The sequence below is a fragment of the Cyprinus carpio genome, chromosome B3, assembly GCF_018340385.1.
Source record: "Cyprinus carpio isolate SPL01 chromosome B3, ASM1834038v1, whole genome shotgun sequence".
NCBI classification, from domain to species: Eukaryota; Metazoa; Chordata; class Actinopteri; order Cypriniformes; family Cyprinidae; genus Cyprinus; species Cyprinus carpio.
Window position 1 is genome coordinate 31,916,101 of NC_056599.1, and position 26,640 is coordinate 31,942,740.

General features: G+C 37.1%; 1 protein-coding gene across 5 annotated transcripts; it reads left to right on the forward strand.

Moving 5' to 3' along the window:
- The first annotated feature begins 87 nt into the window (after nt 1-87).
- LOC109063318 (MHC class II regulatory factor RFX1-like) lies at nt 88-26,280 on the forward strand. Of its 5 annotated transcripts, none has more exons than XM_042720807.1 (17): nt 88-268; nt 6,713-7,053; nt 7,308-7,417; nt 9,515-9,610; nt 11,486-11,583; nt 13,612-14,050; nt 15,691-15,890; nt 16,465-16,805; nt 17,034-17,152; nt 17,257-17,366; nt 18,515-18,666; nt 18,903-19,000; nt 20,494-20,643; nt 22,470-22,678; nt 23,084-23,237; nt 23,406-23,451; nt 24,541-26,280. In XM_042720807.1, the coding sequence occupies exons 2-17, from the start codon at nt 6,717-6,719 to the stop codon at nt 24,699-24,701; spliced, it is 2,820 nt and encodes a 939-aa protein (XP_042576741.1). In that variant the 5' UTR covers nt 88-268; nt 6,713-6,716; the 3' UTR covers nt 24,702-26,280. The 5 variants fall into 5 exon arrangements, with proteins under 5 accessions (XP_042576741.1, XP_042576742.1, XP_042576743.1 ...); XM_042720808.1 differs by having other exon boundaries at nt 15,709-15,890; XM_042720809.1 differs by having other exon boundaries at nt 89-268; nt 13,612-13,999.
- Nucleotides 26,281-26,640: the final 360 nt, after the last annotated feature.

A 26,640-nucleotide genomic window follows, 5' to 3' on the forward strand; every position in this document is an offset into this window, starting at 1 on the left:
GCCGTGTGTCGCACTGGCTGCCCGGTTCCACCAATAGGAAGACGCGGCGTTATAGTTAGTGTGTCCGGGCCAATCAGAGCGAAGAAAGGGGGCGGGAACGCAGCGAGTGGGTAGCAACAGTTGCCCGGGTGAGGACGAAGCGCCATAGCCACGGTAGTCGTGGTGACAAGAACCCAGCAACGGGAATCAACAACAACAACAAACCGATTCATTGACAAAAAGCGTATTAAATCCAAAGTGCCGCTGGAAAAGTCACTCGGAATAAGAGGTGATTCCGTTTTTTATATTTCATATGAGGTCTCACTGTGTGGAAAACAGAAACAGGTCGGAGGGTGATGATATTTTTAGCGTCTGTCGATGTCCGGTGATCATTATCGGTGAGAGCGGGATCGCTAAGCGCTCGTGTCCAGCGCTAGACAGACGCGTCTCTCTAAGATTGGACAGTATTACCACCAGCCTCAGCCAAAGCTGCTCGTTGTTATGACTATATACTAGATATGCTGTACAAAATGGCGGGTGTTGTTTGCAATAATACACACATTGCTGGATACCAGCCACCCATCCGTAGCGCTCGGCTAGCGTTGCTATGGAGCTAGGTGTTATAAACGCTGTTGGCATAGTTACACCGACGACCACGTTGACAAACCTGCCGTTATTGCTGGATAAAGCAGACGCGCGCGCGTGCTTCGCCTTTAGTGACCACTCGATGCCTGCTGGATATGAAACCATATGTAATATAATGTGCCGAGATCGCATCCGTGTCAGTCAGTGCATTGTAAATAAGATGCAAAGCAGGACATTTGACTGCGCAGGTTGAAATGTTTGCACGACCACAAATAGATTCTTTTGTGAGCTATATACTGTGTTACTTTATGGATATATTAACCAGGTTCAAATGGTTTATTTATTGACATTTCTATTAGTTAAAATATGCTTTATGGGTGCATATGCGTATGTTATAGCAAGCCAATACCTGTTAATTTATGTAAATAATACACCTTTATTTTTATTATTATGCATCTTATTATTAGATAATTATGTCTTTATTATAATTATTATGATATCATAGAAATATTTGCATTCATGCATTCATTTGTTGGATGAGGAGATCTCCCTCACAATGTAAAGTGCTTTGAATGCTTAGAAAAGCGCTATATAAATGTAATAAATTATTGTTGTAGTTATGTAAGAGCGTTTTTTGTTTATACTAACCAAGTGATGCATAACAAAACAATGCATAAGGCAACGTTATAAGAAAACAAAAGAAACGAGATGTATACAGGCTTGATTTGAGTATAGCATAATTGAATAATACATTTGCCAGATTAGAGTAACAGTGATGAAGTAAACTACTGACACATGGAATTTGACATTGATATAGATTTATACCCTGGACCACAAAACCAGTCGTAAGTAGCAGAGGTTTATTTACATTTAATCTGTTTTAAAGTTTCAACACTTTTTTTGGTTGTTTATTGTATATGTGTATAATTGGTGTGATGGAATTCAACAAAAGAGCAATGATATACAGGTGCTATAACAAGTTTTAGCTTAAACGCAGTAGACATAGCAAGGGCTTTTAAATAATATTATAAATAAAAAGAAAACAGATAGAATAGAAAAAGAAAAGAGCAAGCTAGTGTTAGAGGTCTTTTTTACTTTTGTTAACTGTATAAAAAATGAAAAGAAAATGGATAGAATTCAAAAAGATTAGAAAACTAGTTAGTTTTTTTTTAAGAAAACAAGCAGAAAATGAACAGAGTGTAAGTCTAAAAGGGACAAGTGTTTTTTTTTTTTTTAAGAATAGAATTAGAATAGAGAGTGCTAGAGTTAGAGGGTCAAAAAATGATGGAAGAGATGTGTTTTTAGCCGATTCTTGAAGATGGCTAAGGACTCAGCTGCTCAGATTGAGTTGGGCAGGTCATTCCACCAGGAGGGAACATTTCATTTAAAGGTCCGTAAAGGTGACTTTGTGCTTCTTTGGGATGGCACAATCAAGCGACGTTCACTTGCAGAACGTAAGTTTCTAGAGGGCACATAAGTCTGAAGTAATGAATTTAGGTAAACGGGTGCATAGCCAGTGGTGGTTTTGTAGGCAAACATCAATGCCTTGAATTTTAAGCGAGCAGCTATTGGTAGCCAGTGCAAATTGATAAACAGAGGTGTGACGTGCATTCTTTTCGGCTCATTAAAAATTAATCTTGCTGCCATGTTCTGGATTAATTGTAAAGGTTTGACTGGAAGACCTGCCAAGAGAGCATTGCAATAGTCTAGCCTGGACAGAACAAGAGCTTGAACAAGGAGTTGTGAAGCATGTTCTGAAAGAAAGGGCCTGATTTTCTTAATGTTGAATAAAGCAAATCTGCAGGACCGGACAGTGTTAGCAATGTGGTCTGAGAAAGTTAGCTGATCATCAATCATAACAATCATAACTGGTTTCTGGCTGTTTTTGAAGGAGTTATGGTTGATGTGCCTAACTGGATGGTGAAATTGTGATGAAACGATGGGTTTGCTGGAACCACAAGCAGTTCAGTCTTGGCAAGGTTGAGTTGAAGGTGATGGGTCCTTCATCCAGCAAGAAATGTCTGTTAGACAAGCTGAGATGCGAACAGCTACCATCGGATCATAGGATGGAATGAGAGGTAGAGTTGAGTGTCATCAGCATAGCAGTGGTATGAAAAGCCATATTTCTGAATGACAGAACCTGATGATGCCATGTAGACAGAGAAGAGAAGTGGTCCAAGAACTGAGCCCTGAGGCACCCCAGTAGTTAGATGTTGCGACTTGAACACCTCACCTCTCCAAGATACTTTGAAGGACCTATCTGAGAGGTAAGACTCAAACCACTGAAGTGCGGTTCCTGAGATGCCCTTTACCAGCAGGTTTGACAGGAGGATCTGGTGGTTAACCATATCAAAAGCAGCGGACAGACCAAGCAAGATAAGTTTTGAAGATTTGGAATCTGTTCTTGCCAGTCTTAGAGCTTCAACAACTGAGAGCAAGGCAGTCTCGGTTGAATGTCCACTTCTGAAGCCAGATTGGTTTGTTTGATGTAGGTTGTTTTGTTTTGAAAAGGCAGAGACTTGGTAGGCAGAGACAAAGCTCGTTCAAGTGTTTTTGCAATGAAAGGAAGAAGGGAAACTGGTCTGTAGTTCTCTAAAAGATATGGGTTGAGGGTGGGTTTCTTAAATAGTGGGGTTATAAGAGCCTGTCTTAATGTTGAGGGACAAACACGAGTGTGGAGGGATATGTTAAGGATGTGAGTGAGTGTAGGTACAACTGCAGGAGAAATGGCTTGAAGGAGATGAGATGGAATAGGATCAAGCGGACAAGTAGTAGGATGATTAGAAAGGATGAGTTTGGAGACTTCTACCTCAGAGAGGGAAGAGAAGGATGTGAATGAGTGTATGTTTGCTGGTAAAATGTGCTTGATGGATTGTGGTGTGTTAAATTGTGCACTGATGTTTTTAATTTTATTAATGAAAAACGTGGCAAAGTCATCAGCTATTAGAGTTGATGCGGTGGGGGTGGGGGTGGGAGGGCAAAAGAGTGAGAAAAAAGTTTTAAAGAGCATGCAAGAGTTAGACAAATTGTTAATTTTGTTATGTTAGTATGTCCTTTTAGCAGTGGAGACATTAGCAGAAAAGGAAGAGAGGAGTAACTGATACACATTAAGGTCAGTAGTATTTTTGGATTTGCGCCACACCCTTTCAGCAGCTCTAAGCTTAGAACAATGTTCGCGGAGAACATCAGATAACCAAGGGGCAGAAGGGGTGGTATGGGCTGGCCTGGAAGACAAGTGGCAAACAGTGTCTAAACAAGATGTAAGAGTGGAGCAGAAAGTATCAGTAGCACTGTTAGCATCAAAAAAGTTGTTAACAGTTTAGGGGAAGGAAGTGAAGATGAAACCATAGCAGGTAACAGGGAGGGTGAGTGTAGGTTATGTCGAAAGATGACATTTGGAGGGGTATGTGTTGTGTCAGGAACCATTTTGAGGTTAAGAGTGAGGAGGAAGAGATCTGAGGTGTGCAGTGGAGTAACCAGTACATGATCAGTGGAGCAGTGTCATGTGTAAATGAAGTCCAGTTGGTTGCCTGATTTGTGAGTAGCAGTCATTGACACTCAGTTGAGATCAAAAGAGGCAAGCAGAGTGTGAAAGTCTGCAGATTGAGGTTTATCTAGGTGGATGCTGAAGTCTCCAAGCATAACTAGGGGAGTACCATCCTCAGGAAAGGTTGAGAGCTGCACATCGAATTCATCCAAAAATTTACCTAGTGGTCCTGGGGGTCGATAAACAACTACAAAATGCATTTTGAGAGGGTAGGTAATAGTAACTGAATGAGAATTCAAATGATTTCCAATCATTAGAGATGAGCAGACCAGTACCTCCACCTCTTCCAGTCAAATGGGGGGAAAATGAGAAATTATTGGAGAGTGCTGCAGGTGTAGCAGTGTCCTCTGGTTTGATCCAGGTCTCTGTCAGGGCCATGAGATTTAGCTTTGAATGACTTATAATAGAAGTAATGAAATCAGCTTTGTTTACAGCGGACTAGCAATTCCAGAGACCAATGGAAAAAGAAAGTAGTGTATTAGCAGACATAGGCAAAGTGTGCAGGTTGTTAGGATTGCGCTGCCCGCAGTGTGCGTTGTGTAGTTTGCGAGTGGTAGTGATAATAGGGATCTGAAAACACATAGTAAGAATTGGTCATAAAAACTGAAACAGAAGTGAAACAAGTAGTAGGAAAAAGGATGAATCAAAACGATACTTATATCCCTTGCTGGTGTCCCTGCCCGGTGGAGTCGCACGGCAGAGTCGATGGTCTTTACACTCTTCAGTCCTCATACTAACCTTTTTTATACCCGTCGGGCAAAACGGAAATTGTATTTAGCTGAATACACTTTACTGTTTATCACAACAAAGGACTAAGCAAGTGCACAACACTGACAAGGTATGCGATAGAGTACAAGACCAAACGCAGCACGTCTCAACACAGTAAACAAACAAGCGTTTCCTAGCAATGACAACTGCGCTAAACACTAATGAGACAAGAAATAAATACACTTAAGATCTACTTTTAACTTCCGCTGATTAACTGCTTCTCTCAAAGAGTATTTCTTTACACTGTCTTTTGCTAGCGCTTGAACATACTTTACTGTTTATCACAACAAAGGTCTAAGCATGCGTGCAACCAAACGCAGCACGTCTCAACACTATTGCTATTTGTAGCAATAGCCAATAATACATTGTATGGGTCAAAATGATCGATTTTTCTTTTATGCCAAAAATCATTAGGATATTAAGTAAAGATCATGTTCCATGAAGATATGTAAATTTCATACCGTAAATATATAAAACCTTAATTTTTGATTAAATTAATATAAATAGCTAAGAATTTCATTTGGACAAGTTTAAAGGTGATTTTCTCGATATTTAGATTTTTTTGCGCCCTCAGATTCCAGATTTCAGGTTGTATCTCAGCCAAATATTGTCCTATCCTAACAAACATATACCAGTGGAAAATCTAGTTATTCAGATTTCAGATGATGTATAATTCTCAATTTTTAAAAAATGACCCTTATGACTGGTTTAGTGGCCCAGGGTCACATTTAGTTTTACAAACAATGAGACTGGATTTAAGACACTATTTTTAGAGAAATGCTCATGCTTATTTTTTTGTGTGTGTGTCCAAGTCCCACTTTGTGTTCTTGGCAATGGTGTGTGCCCTCATTCATTTGCAAGCAGTGATCAGGTTATTGGTAATAGGACACCAAACGCTCTGTCCTAACCGTCCCTCCTCTTCTTTTTGCTGGCCCAACAGTGGTTGTAGTCTTTAGGGCTTTCCTGGAACCATATAGTTGTGCCAAGGTGGTGATTAGTAATAATAATGAAAACTCAACTAACTTTGTTAGTGTTATTAGCTATGGAAAGCATCTTCATTATTACTGGTCATACTTAGACCTTTTACATCAGTGCATAACTCATCCTACACTATTGACAATGGTGATTCCCTACACCTAGCAAATTGTGAAATTAAAAAATGATTGCACGGCTCTCTGAAATGCTTGAATGCTCTGACTGGTCATTTGCGTCATTGGAGGTCTAATATTCCCCATGAGTGCTGTCAATAGCAATGCTGAATAACAGACTGCTTATTGGGTTAGCTGAGGCCAGAGCTTCTTCCATGTCTCTCGTATCACACAGCTAACTTGCTCTCTCTTATAGAAACCGGTACCATCTTGAGTCTCACTAATCAAATGTATTGAAACTGAATTCGGAGAACTGTATTATTAATAATATTGTTGCCAGGAAAACTGTTTTACACATTTCTAATGGATTAAGACAATAAACAGATAAGATTTTAAAACTGTTTCATCTCAAATCACTGTTTTATTCAACGTAATTATTTATTTGGTGAAAATCTGTGTAATAATTGGTATGACTGTACTGTACTTGTTTGCTTGTCTTGATAATATAAATTCAGCCAGTTATTATCACAGAATTAACCCCCGAAACGGGGATCTGGAACCTGATGTGAAAATTATTCCTTACTTATTGATTTACATTAAAGGCACCTATTGCCCCTTGCAATACACAAAAATTCACCATTTCCAATCATACAACTGCATCTAAATGTAGTTTTCTATTTTCTGTTGTTTCTTATATATATTATTATGTGAATTTGTGATTAATTTCTCCTTTCATTGCCTTCAGTCCAATGGCAACCCCAGCGTATGTGAGGGAGTTACAGCAGACCTCCCAGCCTCAGGGAGGCGGTGTGACTCCCACATCAGGCCAGGCTGCCACCGTGACGGCAGCTTCCCAACAATACCTGGCTGAACTTCAGACTACAGGGGCCACACCTTCAGCGGACCCGCCCACTGGCCAGACCACACCCCCTCCATCACAAGCACAGAAGAGCCAGGCAATCGCCCTGGCACCGCCCGCACAAGCCCCGCCCAATCAGACTCAATATGTCACAGCTGAGATTCAGAGCTCACCTACGCAGTCCAGCAGTCAGAATACACCACAATACATCGTTGTCACAGTTACAGGTAAGAGTAAATAAACATCTTACCTCAACCTAAGAATGAATGACATGCTACAGTCTCTGCTCAGAGAAAAAAGAAAAAAAAAGATGAATCATTCCCAGAGCTCAAACAGTAGAGCATGACGCTACCAACTCCAAGGTCATGAGTTTGATACCCAGAAAGATGTGTACCTTGAATGCAATGCAGGTCACGTTGTTACTAATATTATTAATATTAATATTAATAGACTTCTTTTTCTCCATTTTTCCTTCCAATAGAGGGTTCTCTTCATTCCAGTGACTCTGTGTCAGATTCTAGTCCTCCTGCTGCTGTAATCCAGACTGGAGTTCCTACACAGGTGGTGCAGCAGGTGCAGACCTCCCAACAGGTAACACTAACCATAAACCCCAACCCTGTGTGGCCAAATACACAGCAAAGCCACCTGCACCACCACTTCCCTAAATAAGCACTACTTGGATTGTACTGCAATAGCATCAAGGGTTAAATCAAGAAATAATTGAACATACTGTTATATTCAGCACAGATACACTGAACTGATCAAAAGTCACTGCATAATTCAGCTTTGCTAGCACATGAATAATTACTGTTTAAAATATATTCAAATAGAAAACAGTTCTTTCGAATTGTAATGATGTTTCATGATATAACCTTGGTGAACAAAAGACACGTCTTTCAAAAACATTTTAAAAGCCTTCCAAATCTAAACTTTTGAACAGTAGTGTAGATAGATGTACAGACTGACACAAATCTATAGAAACCCTTTGGAATTATATGGCTTCAAATTCAAGGTCATGATAACAAAATTTGTCAATGAAGTCCATTTTTTCATATCTATACACAAATAACAAAAGCGATCAAGGTCATGTATTTAAGTATGTGAATGTTTAAAAAGTACTTAGTTAAAATGACTTAAAGTGTTCAAATGAATGCATTATAATTCAGGTATTTTCAACCTGCCTTGTAATATAAAAAAATACAAAACTGTGAAAATACAGAAACTTTCTGTCTTGCTAAGTGCTTTTTTTTTTTACATCAATGTGGTCTAATTAAATTAGATTTCATCAGATCAGTAGAAGTGTTGTTGAAGCTTAGAAAACTGTGAGAGGGTTTTTAAACACCTGGGCCTCAGTCAGTCCAAAGATGGAGGCACTGCTTGTTGCTTGAGTCTGAGTTTTGTAGAACAGCAGTTCTTAGAAAAAGGCATACCCTACAGTCCTCAAATGCATGAGACATGACGATTGAGGGTTTGTGCTGTTGTCTACCATCACAAATACCCTGAACAGCATTAGCGGGAGGTAACCACAGAGGAAACCGATGCTCTCAAAAAACAAAAACGTGTTAAAGACAAATTGGTATTTTAACAGTTCTGCTGGAATGTCCAAAAGATTCTGGTAAATATACACAGACCTAGATAACCTTTTCTACAGTACATTTGAGCAACTGTATGTCCAGGTGTACTAATGCAGACCATCACGCAAAGCCATATAATGTGCATTTTTTTTCTTAGATTTGAATATAAGATTTATATTAAGATTTAAATGAATGTTCCTGTTTAATTATCACTAACGCTTCCAATGCAAATGCATTACTGTAATAATTGCTTTTATAAACTGTAAGTCATACACTTCTGTTTAAAAGTTCGCGGTTTGTAAGTTTTTTTTTTTTTAAAGGAAATTAATTTATTCAGTAAGGATTCATTAAATTAATTAAAAGTGACCGTAGAGGTCATTATTATAAAATATTATAAAAGATTTCTATTTCAAATAAATGAACAAAAATGGAAGTGAAAATTAAACTTTGCCATCACTGGAATAAATTACATTTTAAAATATATTAAATAGAAAGCATTTTTTAAATTTTAATAATATTTCAAAATATTACAGTTTTTTTTACTGTATTTTTGGTCAAATAAACGCGGTCTTAGTGAGCATAAGAGACTTAAAAACATAAACCCTTATCGTCTTAATGGTAGCATACCTAAAACATACTTAAAGGTTGATTTAGTCTTATTGTGTTTGTGTTTTGGCTAGGAAGTTTATATTCACCAATAGCATTTTAGAAATGCACTGTTCACAGTAAGCTGCAGTTTATTTATCCATAAGGGGAAGGTTCTGAAAACAGGAGGGTTACTGAGGTAAAGCGAGTGATATTCAGGTTAACATGTGATCATCTCTGCCCCAAATAAATTTTATTAGGCTACTGATATGACTGGAGCCTTTATCTTATTTTAAACACAAGTGCTATTCATTTCTTCAGGGGTAAAGCTTTTAATGAGAAAAAAATACTAAGTTGAGTGTCTGAGAAGATTCTTTCTGTAACTTCTTTCATTCTGTGAAAGTATATACACATATACAAAGCGTCAGAGCTGTAAACCATGGCCCAGTATAATTAGAAATTAGATTATAAATTAAATTATTTTTCAGCAAGCTAATGTTTTTCATTTTTCCCTGTAATCTATTAACAGAGGTCAGTAGTTCAAGCCACATCTCAGACAATGAAAACAGAGCCGGGCACCCAGCTGAATGTCACCAGCCTACAATCGGTGCACCTGACACAGGAGGTGAGCGCTCTCACTCATATAAATGTGTGTTATTATGTCAGTAAAGACTGGCTTTGCAGTCAAATTGATTCCTATGATGTCCAAGTTCTCTCTCTTTGTAATGCATTTTCGAATGTTCACAATCAAGACATTTTGAATGGATTGCAGTAAAGGAATAGTTCATCTAGAAAAAGTGGCTCAACTATTCCTTTAATGCAAAATTCACTAAGCTTACACTTGTCTAACCCTCTGACGGTTGCTTTCAGAACCCTTTTTTCAGACAGAGAGGAAGTGATGCACAGAGAGAGAGTGAAGAGAAGAGACAGAGACAGATAGAAAACTGGTTGGAGCGTAGGCCAGCAGTAGTACTACTAGAGAAAAGCACTAACCTGTTTGGAGATAGTTTATCCTATGCATCTGTCAGTGGAGGTTTGCTGGATTGCTCATCCTGTTTCGCCCCATCTCTACCTGTCGCCTATTCACCCGTCACCTTCTCTCTACCCGTTATGTCAGTGGGCTGGGAGACAGACATGGTCTCCTACACCTCTGCTCCTGTGCCAGATGTGCAGACTTACTTCTATGAGATGCCCTCTGCCCATAGCGTAGGTGACTTTAGTTAAAACACAGTGTTGTAGGTATAGCTGTGGTCAGCCAGTGAGAGTAATTTGATTTTGTTAGATCATTTAGTACAGTGATTTCCAACCAAGGGTCTATGGGAAGTCTAAATTAAAAAAATATATAATGCACACAATATTGTTTAAAAGTTTGGGGTTGGTAAGAATTTTTTTTATGTTTATGAAAGAAGTGTCTCTATGCTAATGAAGGCTGCATTTATTTGGTTAAAAATACAGTAAAAAAAAGTAATTTGAAATATTAATACAGTTTAAAATAACGGTTTTCTATTTTAATACATTTTAAAATATAAATTATTTTTGTGATGCAAAGCTTAGTTTTCGGCAGTCATTACTCCAGGCTTTACTGTCACATGATCCTTTAAAAATCATTCTAATATGCTGATTTGCATTTCTTATTGTCGTCAATGTTGAAAACAGTTGTAGTTTATGTGGAAACAGTGATACATTGTTTTCAGGATTTTTTGATACATTTTCTCTTTCTTTTTCTTTTCATTTAAAGCTCAACAGAACAGCACTTAGTTAAACATTATAAATGTATTTACTGTCACTTTGATCAATTTAATTTGTCCTTGCAGAATAAAAGTATTATTTAATAAAAAATTAAAAAAAAATTATTTATTTAATAAAAACAATTGTACTGACGCCAAACTTTAGTATAGTAGTCTAGATATACATAATATATAAATATATTAAAATGAATAATCTTTTGATTTTAACATGTTTTTTTTTTTAAGATTAACTGAAAAACTATTTAAAAATATTAAACATTTGTTTATATTACTTTTTTTGATAAATTTTATATTGTCAGTTATATATTTTATTTTAACCTTAATAAAAGCTAAGTAAAATAATCCTAATAAACTCTATTTTCATCAACTATTTTCATTCCATCAAATGTTTCAAATAAACCATTTTTAGAGAAATCGACTTTGTGCATCTTATTTTTCACCCACAGTATTGATTGTTTTTAGTTAAAAAGTGAATTTTTGGTAGTTTCCATTATATTAATAATGAATAATGTAAAATGCTATCCAGTGTAATATGAGTTTAATGAACATATCTGGGATTGCTATTGAGGACAAGCACTTGAACCTTACTGCTGAGGTTGTTTTTTTGGAGTGTACATAAGACTAAAAGGTTGGGAAACACTAAATTAGTGCACTGAATGTGGCTACAGGCATGTTTTTATTGCAGAATTAAGTTTATTGCAGAACTGTGATTGTCAATTTTGACTTCTTAATTTGTGTATTGGTGTTCGCAGGTACAGCAGCAGCTCCAACAGGTGCCAGTCCAGCATGTGTATACTAACCAGGTGCAGTATGTGGAAGGAGGAGATGCTAACTACACCACCAGCACCATGTGAGTATTTACAGGAACTGACACACAGCCACAGCCCTGAGCACACGTGCAGGATCAGCTACAGGACTTCCTGTAATAACAGCTAGCTCTTTGTTATCGCCACCGTTAACCATGGGTTAGACAAAACTTCACACTTGTATTTTAAGAAAGGATTAGCACTTCTTGTAGAATATGAATATCAGTTGTGGTGTAAAAAGATGTACAGCATGAAACAAAGTTGTGGTTGTTTAAAAACAGACAGCCAACTAGTGCTGTCAAACAATTAATCACAATTAATCCTATCCATAATAAAAGTTTTGTTTACACGATATATGTGCATGTTTGTGTGTGTATATATATATATATATAAATATAAATTTATATATGGAAATATTTTCAATATATATTCTGTATATGTGTGTATTTATACATAATAAATATACACAGTACACATGCATATATTATGTAAGCTAAAAACTTTTATTCTGGATGCAGTTTATCACGATTAATCGTTTTACAACACTACAGCCAACCATAAACTGTCATTGAATTAAAGCAATAAGCCCCAAGAATGCTCCGTGTCGTACCTAACAACGCCCCTTAGCTGTTATAAATTCACTGTAAACCACGGCTTCACGGGGCTTATTGTTTTTATAAAATGGTTATTCCATATACTCAAATATTTATTTCTGAAGGATAATGTGACAATGAAGACTGGAGTAATGATGCTGAAAATTCTGTTTTGCATCCCAGGAATACATTACAACTTAGGGCCAGTTTTATTAAACAGGGCAAATTAGTGCGAGAGCACAATTCCAAAACAGCGCCAATGGGAGGGGAAATTTCTGCGGGTGATTTACTGACAACACGCAAATTAAAGAACACAGACGCAACATCTCATTTACATATCGATCAACACAATATACCAAGCGCAGCGCAAATTAACGTAGTCTCAAATAAAGAATAAAGAAATAAAGAAGCCACAGTACATTGAAAAGAATAGGAGGCCAAAAAATGAAGGTTTGCAAGAAGTTTTGATAGAGCTGGTATTGAGTGACTTCTAGTTGGGAGTTCCAAGTCATCTTTTATTTCCTGAAGCAAATTAAAAATAACATGGCTTGGAAAACGATATGTTTGGACAATGTGTTGTTCTTGCTTTCTAAATAAATGAATACATGTGGAAAAATCCTCTCCCTTCTACCACACGCTCTCTGTTCTCTGCGGTGCCTCCTCCTAGAAAAGATAATTGCAGCCATTTCAAGCGCAAAATAGTTTAAGACATGCTTTATTTGGACGTTAAATAATGGCGCAAGTACCGTTAATTTGATTTGACGAGTGTAAACGTTAGTAAAACGCATTGCGTGATTCATTTGAATACTTTCCACCCATAAATTTTTGTTTTTGTTAAAATTGCATCTTAAAAGGAAACTCCTAGAATGAATATTCAATAAGTTCAGGCGTAAAAATGACTGTCCAGCCTTTAGCACTAATTCTTCACTGCTCGTCTTTAGTAAATCCTGACAGTGCTATTTTAACTCCAAAAGACGGTTTGCGCTGGCGCATGCTGTTAATAAAACTGGCCCTAAATATATATTGAACAGTTACTATAAATTATAATAATGTTTTATAATATTGTAACTGTATTTTAGATCAAATACATGAAAGCATGAGATACTTCTTTCAAAAACATTAACAAATCTAACCGAACCCATACCTTTGAACATGTTTTTGTCTCTGTAATATTCTTCAGAAAACCAGACAATATACGATATCAAGTTATTTATTATTAATGTAAACAATATTTAGACATACAATATTAAAAAAGTACTTATTAAAAAAGGTTCTTGTGCTTAAGTTTGTTAATAATCATTTTAATACATGATTTGAGAACTTTTAAATCTCAAAACTACTAATTACTAACCCAAGGTTACATAAATATGGAACAAGACAATTTGGAATTTTATTGGCAAAGTCTGAAAAGCCCAAGGTAGTAAACATTGTTCAAACTGAATACTATTCTGAATCCTAACCCTCTTCATTTTCTCCCAGTCGTTCCAGCAGTTTCCCGTACACAGAGACCCCTCTGTACACCCAGACCTCTGCTGGACAGTACTATGAGACCACCCCTGCCTCTGGTTCTGAGGCTGCGTCCCCCGGCACCCCTCTAACTGTCTCCGTGACCACAGGAACCCCCGGGGTGTCCATGTTTGTGGCGGGGACGGGGCAGATTGTGGCCAATCCCACGACGGCGGCAGTCACAGCTGTAGTGGCAGCCACTGGGACGGCGTCGAACGGTTCCGGAGATTCCGGAGGCGAGGCTAACGGAAGCAGCGGGAGCTATGTGATTCAGGGCGGCTACATGCTGGCTGGCAGCGGGACCGGCAGCAGCGGAAACGGTCATGGTTATCCGCACCCCACTCGTGCCTCTCCAGCCACCGTGAGTATAAATGAAGGCGAGGACAATAGCGTGCCGTCGGCAGACAAAAAGGTATGACGACAGCAGGGGCGGGGCTTAATCGTCACTCATCGCCACTCACAGATTCCCCCCTCTTCCCACCACCGAAATGAATTTAAACGCATGGTGATCTCATTGCTCCGTTCCACATGCCAGAGAGCACAGTGATACTTCCAAGTCCAAATTTATTTCATTTTCGGTTTTATTCTATGAAGAAAAAGTCATCAGATTGACTAGTCAGAACAACATGCCATTTCAATGATGACACCTGTGAAGCTGACATCTAGCTTGTCAGTGGTGCTTGCTAAGGCTTTCACTGTGCTGTCATATTCATTGCTGAAAACATTCAAATTCAGTCATAACCATATTCATAATATCCATGAGAGACAGATGGCCTTGTGTTCAACATTTTCCTATATGCAGCAGCTTTCCAGTTTTGCTGCACATTTTGTTACAAAATTCTTTTATTTGAGAATTGAGGCATTTTATTGATTTATCGTTTCATTGCATACTCGTCTTGTATGCCACGGCACGCAGAAACAGTTGTCGAGAGGCATACAGAGCTGTGCAAAAGTGTCTGGTCTGCTGTATTTTTGCATGTTTAAACACTGAATGTCATCAGATTTACAACCAAATCATTGGGATACATACCATTCAACAGGCTGTAAAATGTGTGTGTGTGTGTGTTATGTTACGTTTCTTTAAATACTAGAAATAAATTAGTTATTAAGTTAATAGAAATTAATACTTTTATTCAGCAAGGATGCATTAAATTAATCAAAAGTAACAGTAAATATATTTATAGTGTTACAAAAGATTTCCGATTCAAATAAAACTGTTTTCTATTCATCGAAGTTTAAAAATATATTCAAATAGAAAATATTTATTTTAAATTGTTATATTACTGCCTTACTGATCATAAGAGACTACTTTCAAAAACATGAAAAAATCTGGCCTCAAAACTGTTGACTGTTGGTATGTGATTTTTCAGCAAAAAAAAAAAACACTTTGTTATCATGTCTATTGAACAGTTCTGCTTTTGATTCATTTGTCGGCGCACTACTTCACACTTGAATTATTGCACAACTGAAACCTTGAACAGATGACATGAAAATGAAAGACCAGAAACTTTGTTCCTCGTTTTACTACCAGACTATATGCTAACACAATCATACATACAATAAAAGTAATATAAAATGTGCACAAACTCAGACAAAAGAGTTATTCACAGCACTGTATGCTTTCATGAAGCTGTCAGAATAACAATATTCATATGTAAAGACATTGCTAAATAATGCCATTTGTTGCACATTCGAGGAAATTGTATTCATTTAAAGTCAACATGAATTTAAAACCCACATTTCAGGTCTGAAACATCTGCTTGTTATCATCCAGTCGACTCGTGACAATAAAATCAAGCCCTGTTCAACATTGTTTTCCACTTGAATATTTCTACTTGGATATTTTCACTTCAGAATGAACTAAAATGGGGTTAGTGAATGTAGTTTACTGTTGACTTTAAATGAAATACACTATGCATGAGTGTGTGATTACAGTCTGCATGCAAAAGCATATGCACAGGTTTGCAGTTGGTTGTTTGTCTTAGGACATCTTTTAGCCTGGGCTCTCTGTCTGAGTGTGTGTGTGGCTGTGTGTGTGTCTTATCCCGGCAGCTGTCCTCTGGCCCTCAGGTGCAGTGGTTGTTGGATAATTATGAGACAGCGGAAGGGGTGAGTTTGCCCCGGTCTACTCTCTACTGCCACTACCTGCTGCACTGTCAGGAGCAAAAGCTGGAACCCGTCAACGCGGCATCCTTCGGAAAACTCATCCGCTCGGTGTTCATGGGTTTGAGGACCAGACGCCTGGGCACACGGTGAGAGAAATCAGGTCACATGACATGCACTTTTATTTTAGTGAATCAAATTCATTAGGAGAATTTGCCCCTCCCCCCAAAAACCCTAAAATGAAATGTATTTAAGCACTATTTAACCTAAGTAAAGCAGATTGTCTGATGTTTCATTTATTATATGTTCAAATCAGATCAACTGAATCAATTAAAAATGTTGGTTCATAAGAATGGTTCACTCACAAAAGTCACACTAAATTAATATGACATACGTGACCGTTCAAAAGTTTGGGTTCAGTAAGACTTAAAAAGAAATTTATGCTTTTATTCTGAAAGGAATTGATCAAAAGTGACAGTAAAAACACATTTCTATTTTAAATAAACACTTAAAAAATAACTTTATATTCCAAAGAATCCTAAAAAAAAAGTATCATGCTCTCCACAAAAATATTAAACAGAAATAATGCCTTCCAAAATAATACTATAGGTTCTTGAGGAGCATATTAGAATGAAGAGAGTCACGCATATGTGTTTAGAAGCCTCCATGATCCTCGGGTTCAGGTCTCACAGGTGCTCTGAAGCTTTGGTGTGTTTGTTCCAGAGGGAATTCCAAATATCACTACTATGGACTGCGGATCAAAGCGAGCTCATCTCTGCTCCGTCTGATGGAGGACCAGCAACACCTGGCCATGAGGCAGCAGCCCTTCTCCCAGAAACAGAGGTGGATACATGTGCTCTCTTTCATATCTTGCTATCAGTCTCTCAGGTTCCTGTGTTTCTCAGTCTGGTTCTGTCTCCCTGAGCTGAAGCCGGTACAGAAGGTGGAGGGAATCACTAACGGAATGTCGTCAGGATCTGGACAGCAACAGCAGCAGCAGCAGCAGCAGAGCTCGGGTCTGTCGGACATCAGCACCCAGGTCCAGCAGTACCAGCAGTTTCTAGGTGAGTCATGACATCAGTGTGAACCTTTAATGTCAGAAGCGTAAGCTGAAATGCATGCAAAAGCGGTGCTAATCCCGCTTCTAAGCTACAAATGTGAAACGTACCTTTACCCCGGGGTTTAAAGTGGAGTTTCGAATGACCCATAACCCAGGGTTAAATGTGTGAAAAGGCCTCACATGGATTTTTACAACAAATCATTATATTGTTTCTGTTATCATTGATGTTTAGATGCGTCCCGAGCTCTCCCGGAATTCCCTGATGTTGACCTGCAGGGTAGAGCTTTACCAGAGGGCATTGAGCTGGAACATCTTAAAAACTTTCAGTTGCTCTACAGGGAACACTGCGAAGTGAGTCTTCTCTCTTCTTCTCTGTTTGAAACCAGAGATTGACTGTCGGCATCACAATGAATATCTGTGATATTGATTTTTTCTGATGTTGTGTTTTTCTTCAGGCCATTCTGGATGTGATGGTCAACCTTCAGTTCCCTTTGGTGGAGACTCTTTGGAAAACGTTTTGGAGGTTCAGTGAAAGTCAGACAGGAGACTCAGCAACACTAGCTGTGTAAGTTTGCTTCTCAGCGCAACAAAATCCAACACTACATGTCAAGGTTTTCACAGTTTCCTGCTATCAGGAGGATTTTTATCAAGATGGTTCTCGGGTGGTCCTACTGAGCAAGGGTGGTATAGAGAAATATGAAACAATTGTCAGAAAATATAAAACAAATGTTTTTATTAATGTAACTGTTTATTGAACATTTAGACAAAATATGAAAATTTAAGAAATCTAAAAACAGCGGGGGGGGTTCTGTTTCACAGTTAGGGCCCTATGAATTCCATTTTATTTTGATTTTCTCCAAATTCTATTTTTTCACATTCATTCACACAGAGACACGCAAAACATGAAGGATTCATATTTAAATGTATTTTTGCGGCTTAATATTCACCGACACTAATCCATATCGTGTTTTGATATAATAGTGCTGACCTACTTTTGATATATCCTTCCAAAATTTGCCAAATTCTGTGACATTCTGCGTTATAACATAAATTAAATTTTATGACTGGATTCCTGGATTCCGTCCGTGTTGTCCGCATCGCGGAAATCATAGGGCCCTACACAATTGACATTAGATGAACTTCTGATAAACTGTAATGTTTAATAGTTGAGACCTTTATATAACAGTATAGCAGACTACTTACACAAAATGTATATAAATATCAGTTGTCACTCTAAATCTTCCAATATGATGATATTTAAACACCTAGCTCTGTTGTGTTTAGTTTAACATTTAATGCAGTGCAACATTCCTCAAAAGCCTGATGGATTATATTTGGTACTCATGTTGTAACACCATTTTTCTAGAAAATGGTGTGTGGATAATCAAATAAACCTAAGTCGCTTCAGTCCAGTAAGTGTTCATCTTGCAAAATTACTAACAATATGTAAGTTATTCTTATGTTTACTTTATAAAAACAGATTTCACAGCAAAAAGACATGTGTACCATGCCCTGAAGGTGGATGTTTTTAGAATGAGCCTAATAAAGTATAAACTATCAGACAGACAACAGCTTGTAGCTGTTTTTTTAAATCAGTTTATCAGAAGACAATCATGTTCAAAATTTAGAGACCGTATAAATGTGCATATCACATATGATGCAGTAGGCTTTGTAGGGTTAATGAATAATAAGACAAACTTTATCTGTTTTTAGGCATGACGAGTCTGAGAAGAGGCTGCCCAAGTCATGTTTGGTGCTGCTCTGTAAATATGATCCAGTGCTTCGCTGGAGTCGTGACTGCGACAACACACTGTACCAGGGCCTGGTGGAGATGCTCATCCCAGACGTTCTGAGACCTATTCCCAGTGAGTTCCGGCATGTTCTCTCAATACAGATTTACTTAATACTATGCAGCAGAATGTGCCAGAGCTGGTGGTGATCCATCAGATGAGTCACATTTTGCCAGGAGTGGCCTATTATTACTCACATTGACATTCGCCAATTTGGATGTGGGTCGACATTCAGGCTGCCGGGGCACCAATTACGGGGGAAGCATCCACTGCCACACAACATTTCTGAAGTATCTTAATTCTTTCTCCAGGTGCCTTAACACAAGCCATCCGAAACTTTGCGAAAAGTCTTGAGAGCTGGCTGACTAATGCCATGATGAACATTCCTGAAGAGATGGTTCGTGTGAAGGTCAGTGATCGCAACAAAGTATTAATATTTAGTAACGAATAGCTCACCCAGAAATGAAAGTTTGCTGAAAATGTACTCACCCACTGAACATTCAAGATGTAGATGAGTTTGTTTCTTCATGGAGAAATGTAGCATTTCATCACTTGCTTATCGGTGGATCCTCTGCGGCGAATGGGTGCCGTCAGAACGAGAGTCAAAACAGCTGATAAAAACATCACAACACAACGGTTTCCACAAAAATATTAAGCTGCACAGCTGTTTATTGAACAATAAATCAATGTATTAGAAGAAGGATCATGTGACACTAAAGACTGGAGTAATGACTGCTGAAAATTCAGCTTTGTCATCGCAGGAATAAATTACATTTTAAAAATAGCAAAATTATTCATAAAAAAGAAATCTCACTTCCCTAAATTTTGAACAATAGTGTATGCCTTATTTGCTTTCATCACTTTTTATGTTTTTACAATATATTTGCATCATATCAGCGACCTTTCACTCTGGTATTTCCTACATTAGTCAACCACTACAGTCAATACCACAAAACTCCTGTTTTATGAATGACTAATGATCGTTAGTGCTGACAGGAAGATAAAATAATGTGCTTGTGACACATAGTCAGAAATGCAGTACTAAACTCAGGAGGGTTTAAAAGTGTTTGAAGACTTAAAAACTTTTCGTTTGGGAAAATGCAAAGGTCACGTCATCTGCATTAAAACATTTCCTTTTTACTCTTTTAAATGATCTTTAATAGCAAAACAAAATCCCTAAATACTACAATACATTAAACATTGGATAATTACATTTTAGAATATCAAAGGGGTCATGACATGGATTTTTTTTTTATTATTATTATTTTAATATGTTCCTTTAGGGTTACTTATAATGATATATAGTTTTTTGCACAAAAAAAACAAATAAATCTGTGGAAAAATGATTATTTTCAACTCTCATTCTGACCCTCTGTCTAAAAACAACCTGTTTTAAGGGGCTTCTCAGTAATCGGCCACTGTTATAATTGGCTAGCGTCACTGCATAGGAAACCGTATCAATGCCCCCTCGCTATTGCATGTGTGTTTTCAAAATAAAATGGTCATTTCCAGACAAAGCATTATGAAATAATTGACTTACGGTTTGTGATGCAGCTGCAGTCAGATCTAGTACTTCACGCTTCATCTTTCAACAAATATTTCTTTGTGAACTCTCCATGATTTTGTTACTGGTTTAGATGAAGTAATGATACGGTAATTCCTCTGTCTTTATACGGGTTTTTTTTGTGAATTATCGTTGTCTTTTTACTTTTTTTGGGATCCTTCTGATATCTGTACAAAGATGTGAATGAGCTTTTTAAACCAAACGCGTCGAAGCGAACGTTACATTTTGAAGAGGATGTTTTAAGCTGTGAAACTTGCTGGATGTTTTAATGGTACAAAGACTGAAAGTGATTTCTATTTCTTATTGCCTCCTTTCTCTGTGAATTGGTCTTTGTTTAGGTGACGTCTGCAAGTGCGTTTGCTCAGACCCTGCGCAGGTACACCTCTCTAAACCACCTGGCCCAAGCAGCTCGTGCCGTACTGCAAAACACGGCACAGATCAACCAGATGCTCAGCGACCTCAACAGAGTGGATTTTGCCAATGTGCAGGTGTGTGTGACTGGACAAATCCCTCACATTCCCAGGCAGATTTTGAGGCTGAACACTGTACTTGAGGGCTGAACTAGAACTATCATCTGTGACCATCTGAGATGAACTCACTTTTTGCCATGCAAGAGGGAGTTTGTGGTCTGTCTAGCTGTCAGGGGAACGGAAACACAAGTGAGTGTTTAGCATAACATGCAGTTTGTTTCCTTGAAAGTCATTTAAAAAGGGTTTACGTTATCAGTAGTCATTTAGTCTATGATTTTATCAAAGGGACTTACGGTACACGTATTAAAGGGACAGGCGCCCCAAAAATGGAAATTCTTTCACTGTTTACTCACCCTCATGTTGTTCAGACATGTATGATTTTTTTTACTGAATAACATAAAAGAAGATATGTGACCCAGGACCACACAACCAGTCATAAGGGTCAATTTTTCGAAATTGAGGTTTATACATCATCTGAAAGCTGAATAAATAAGCTTTCCATTGATGTATGGTTTATTAGGATAGGACAATATTTGGCCGAGATACAACTATTTGAAAATCTGGAATCTGAGGGTGCAAAAAAAAAAATCTAAATATTGAGAAAATCGCCTTTAAAGTTGTCCAAATGAAGTTCTTAGCAATGCATATTAGTATCAAAAATTAAATTTTGATATATTTACGGTAGGAAATTTACAAAATATCTTCATGGAACATGATCTTTACTTAATATCCTAATGATTTTTGGCATAAAAAAAAATCTATAATTTTGACCCATACAATGTATTTTTGGCTATTGGTACAAATATACCCCAGCGACTTGAGACTGGTTTTGGCTCCAGGGTCACATATTTTGAAGAATATTGGTAACCAAACCATTTTTGTTTCTATTGATTTCCATTGTATGGTCAAAAAATACAATGAAAGTAAATGGGTACTGAAATTGTTTGGGTGCCAATGGTCTTCAAAATATATTTTTTAGTAAGTCATACAGGTTTGGAACAACATGGGGGTGAATAATGATAAAATTATTATTATTATTATTATTTTTTTTTTTTTTACCAATCCTTGGTAAGGTGTCTGTTTTTAGATCAACCCTTGTGGGATTCAAAACATTTTTGGTTACAATTTGTTCATAGCTTTAACCGCTACACCATACCAAAAAGGGAAATACTAGCTTTTCAAGAAATTTTGAGAGGAATATCAATGTTAGTGGCTCCTGCTAAAGAGAATTGAGCCATATCTACAGACCAGAATATCATAAAGATATGGGGTAATGTAAAAAATTTAGTTTATTTTACTGTGTGTTAACCTTCATGTTATCTTCCGGTCATTTTGACCCAGAGATTAAAAAAAAAAAAAAATCTACAAAATGCTAGTTAATGTTATTGCATTGGTCTAAAACTTACTGACTTTGCTCACACAAGGAACAACTTCCTCCAAAAATTTTATAATTTTTGTACTTGTCAGATTTTCCCCCCAACTTGTTATAGTGCAATAAATGTGTATAAATTTCTCATTATGCTATATTAATATCTGAGAAATTCACCTCAGTTTTTTGAGTGAACATTTATTTACAGATAATGCTTTTTTCACTCAGTAACTGAGGCCTACGACCAATCATTCCCAAAAAGAAATACAAAAACCTGTGCTAATTGAAAGAAGAAAAGTTGACGAAAAGCTTGAATCTGCAGATTTGGTAATATGCAGCAAAAGCAATTTGTAAAAGGCTGTTGATTTTTGACTGGGAAGACAGAATTAGGTAAAGGCTTCTCAGCTCAGCACACAGGTTGATGGATATTTCGTTTAGGTTGTGTTTGTGAATCCCCATGTGCTTTCACTTGTAGGAACAGGCATCCTGGGTGTGCCGGTGTGAGGATCGGGTGGTGCAGCGGCTGGAGCAGGACTTCAAACTCACCCTCCAGCAGCAGAACTCTCTGGAGCAGTGGGCAGCCTGGCTGGATGGTGTGGTCTCGCAGGTCTTAAAGCCGTACCAATCTAGCTCTGCCTTTCCAAAAGCAGCTAAACTCTTCCTGCTGAAATGGAGTTTTTACAGGTGAGCCTCGAAAGGCTGTCCCAACGTTAGGTTTGTGGACATCATAGGGAATTTGGCGGGAAGGACAAGAAGATGATGTGACGCATCAGTTCTGTTCTAAATCCTAGATCTACTATCTACAGTTGATACATTGCTCAATATTGAGTTTTTAGTTAAAAAGTTCAAAAGTTTGAGGTTGGAAATATTTTAAATGCTGTTAAGCCTTAAAACAATCTTAGAGGCAAAAACAGTTTGTAATAGTCTTGACGTTGTGTGCTAGGTTTTAGAAGAGAGTTGTAATGACTGTTGGAGCCACTAACTGTAATGTCAAATATGTTTCTCTCTATTACTCATCATGTCTTACCCAGCCCACTGCTCCCTTCTGGTTTTCACACTTCCTTTATCTTTTCTTTGTTCTCTCTTTAGCTCTATGGTGATCAGAGACCTGACCCTCCGCAGTGCCGCAAGCTTCGGCTCATTTCACCTAATCCGCCTGCTTTATGATGAGTACATGTACTATTTGATAGAGCACAGAGTTGCACAAGCCAAGGGTGAAACTCCGATTGCTGTCATGGGAGAGGTACAAACACAATCTTTATCTGATCTCTGACACACTTCTCATTTCAGTGTGTAAGACAAAGCAAAAGTGCGTCACTCCACTCATAACAGGATATTAAACTGAGGAACTGTAAAAGACAGATTCTGACTGTAGTGTTTTAAATTTCATAATTCTCTCTTTTGCTTCTTGTTTGCAAGTCTTGGTCGAAGTTTGAACCCACTTGATCCTGATAAAGGTTAGTAGTTTTACACACAAACACCAAATACACAATAATCAAGTCGCAGCTTTGTAATTGTTTCTTCTTCATTTACTAAATTCAGGTTTTAGTGAAAAAATCAATCAATTAATTTCCCAAAGCAACCACATAGGAATGCACTAAAAACTCAGAACACCACATAGCAACCGTCAGGCAAACAGCCAATTAAAAAAAGTTTCATTAAAAAAATTCAATTCAATTTATAAGAATAATCATAATTATAATATATATGATTATATTTTATTGCAATTTTAAAATAATTAAAATTGTCAGATAGATTATCAATATTTTGAGAAAAAAAATGTTGACATTGAATTTTTTTAATAATAAAACTGTATTTTAAAATGAATTAATGACAATTATCATTCATTTTTATCGTAATTTTAAAATAATTTAAAAATACCAGATGGATCATCAATATTTTGAAAGAAGATTAAAAATATAAATATATAAACAATATAAAATTATTATTTACAGTAATTTATAATCAATGCAAGTTAAATGCAATCAATGTAGTTAATGTATTTCAATGCAGTAATTAAAAATATAAAATGTTTTATCAATATTTTGAAAAAATATTACAAATAATATATAATATAAATGTTTGATTTATTATTAATGTTAATTATCAGTAACTTTTAAAATAATTACAAAAACACCAGATGGATTATCACTATTTTGAAAGAAGATTAAAAAATATTAATATAAAAATACATTTAATTTATAATAAAATAATACAATTGTATATGTACTAAAAATGAAGGGATTATTAATTACAGTAATTTATAATTAATGTAAATCACTTTTGAATGTAATACCTACAACATCAACTATATTATTAATATTTTGAAAACAAAAATAATACAAATAAAAATACATTGATTTGGTAATAATAAAAATGTATTTAAAATAAAGTAATTATTTTCACGAATGTATAATGAAATTTAAAGTTTATTGTCATTTTAAAATCATTTTAAAAATATCAGATGGATTTTAAATGCTTTTCAGTATTGAATAAGATAGATGTATTTTTATAACTGACAATCTTTATATGTCTTTGTGTCTCAGAAGAGGAAGAGGAGGAGGAAGAAGACAGCGACGATGAGTGTCAGGAGTTGTCCCTGCAGTCTGATGGGGGCGCTATCGGGGACGAATCTCTAGAACCGCCCGCTAAGCTGGCTCGAACTGACCAGAGGGTGCTGTTCACCACAGGAAGCATGGATAACTAAGAACTTGAATACACACATGCACCTACAAGCACACACTCCACATAACACTCACCCATCATTCCTGCACTTAAACCAACACATGCATCTAAAAGACAGTAATGCTGCAGCTGCATATTTACACAACATTTCAGATGTTCGTATGTACATTTCCAAGCCTGTCGACGTCTCAAATGCACATATACACAAGCGTTCACTTAAATACAGAGACACAGATGGCGCCGACCTCGCCCTCACACACTCATTACATGAACACAATCACCGATCATATCAAGATCTTAGACAGGGTGAAGAGGTCACTAAAAATAGCTCTCGAGTCTCGAATCTAAACCTGATTCTGTCTCTTTTAGCTGATTCTGTCTCTAAGACACAAGAACACAAACGAAACCTGCTGCAACTGGATCCTAAGAGTCGTTCGCGATGGACTGAACTCTGATTGGCTACTGAAACCTGAATGAAACTGTCAGTCAAGCTTTTTTTAACCTGAAATGGTTGTTAGGGAGAAAAGATGGACTGTAAGTGTGCGTGTTGTGTGTTGATGTATACTTTCTGCCTATCCGTGTGTTGTTCGTGTGATTGTGAGTGACCCGGGACCTTAGCGTTTTTATCGGCTAGCGCCAACGCGTGTGTTTTTGTGCATGTGCGAACGACCGTCCGTGGTTCTCAAGAAGTGTTGATAGTTGTTTTCGTCAGTGGTACCTTTTTAAGTTCTTGATGCCTTCAGTGACTGCCATGTCATTAAATGTTTTAAGCATATTACAGCCCTGCTCTTTAAAAACTCAATTTCCCATGAGTCTACTGGGTGTATGTGAATCAGCTGGGGTGTGTATTTTTGCTATTTTTTTTTTTTATTTATTTATTTTTTATTTTAGGGCTAGTCTATACATACCTCTGCATATGACAGCAGTTTGCCAGAAATGAGAGGAGAGGGTTCCCCCCAGTTTGGTTTTCCTCTCACTTCTTATTTTTTAAGTTTTTTTTTTTTTTTTTTTTCTTTTGTTGCACTTTTCCTCTTGCCAAACGTCGTCCTGAGCTTGGCATAAGACATTAAATGTTTCTGTCCATGCATACTTTTTTCTATGGTCACAAAGTGGCAATCTCGATGTGTACAGCGTTGTCTAACACTGTTTAGTGCTTATTTGATGGTTTGCTGTGTGTTTGAGATTTGGGTTAAGATATTTTACTGGAACCCTTCAAACAAACTTGACACCACTGCCCATAGTAGCTAGGAAATGTCAGAGTAGAGAGCGAAACATCTTTCGGCCATTTCGTTCTCAAGACTCATTGGTTTAATTCTGTTCTTGTGTTGTGGCATATTTAATGATCAATTTGAGAGAGCTACAGCACATTAAAACTCTATATCCCATATCATTCAACATATGTAAACTACGATTATTTCTGCTGTAGATGCTGACTGATCTCAAACCAGCATGATGCTTTTCTTTTCCTCTGATTCTCTTGACAGAACCACACGAAACATATCAGAAGATCTGGAGATCCTCTCTGTATGACAGCCATTTTCATAACAAAATGAATTTCCCTTTTCACTTTTTTGAAGTTGTTTCCATTTCTTGCTCAAAAAGGGGGAGGGGGGGCAACAACACAAAAAAGTGTGGCAGTTTTGAGTAATCTGAACCATGACAATGGTTGTGCCTTTGCAGTTATCAAATGAAATCCAGATGTTTTTAATTTAAAATATGAATAAATTAATAATTTCTAAAATTGTGAATTGTTTCAACTATCTAGTTGTATGTACTTGCATTTTTTTTTTGTTTTTTTTTTTGTCTACTCTTGAAACCATCACACCTACACTGTGATAATGATTCGTCAGTGGCTTACTAACTGCAGTCTTAACCTCAGTGTGCCACATCCTGTCCAAAGCCAGCAAACGTGACAAGGAAACATCGCATGTGGTAAAGAGAAGGGGTTTATGCATTAACTT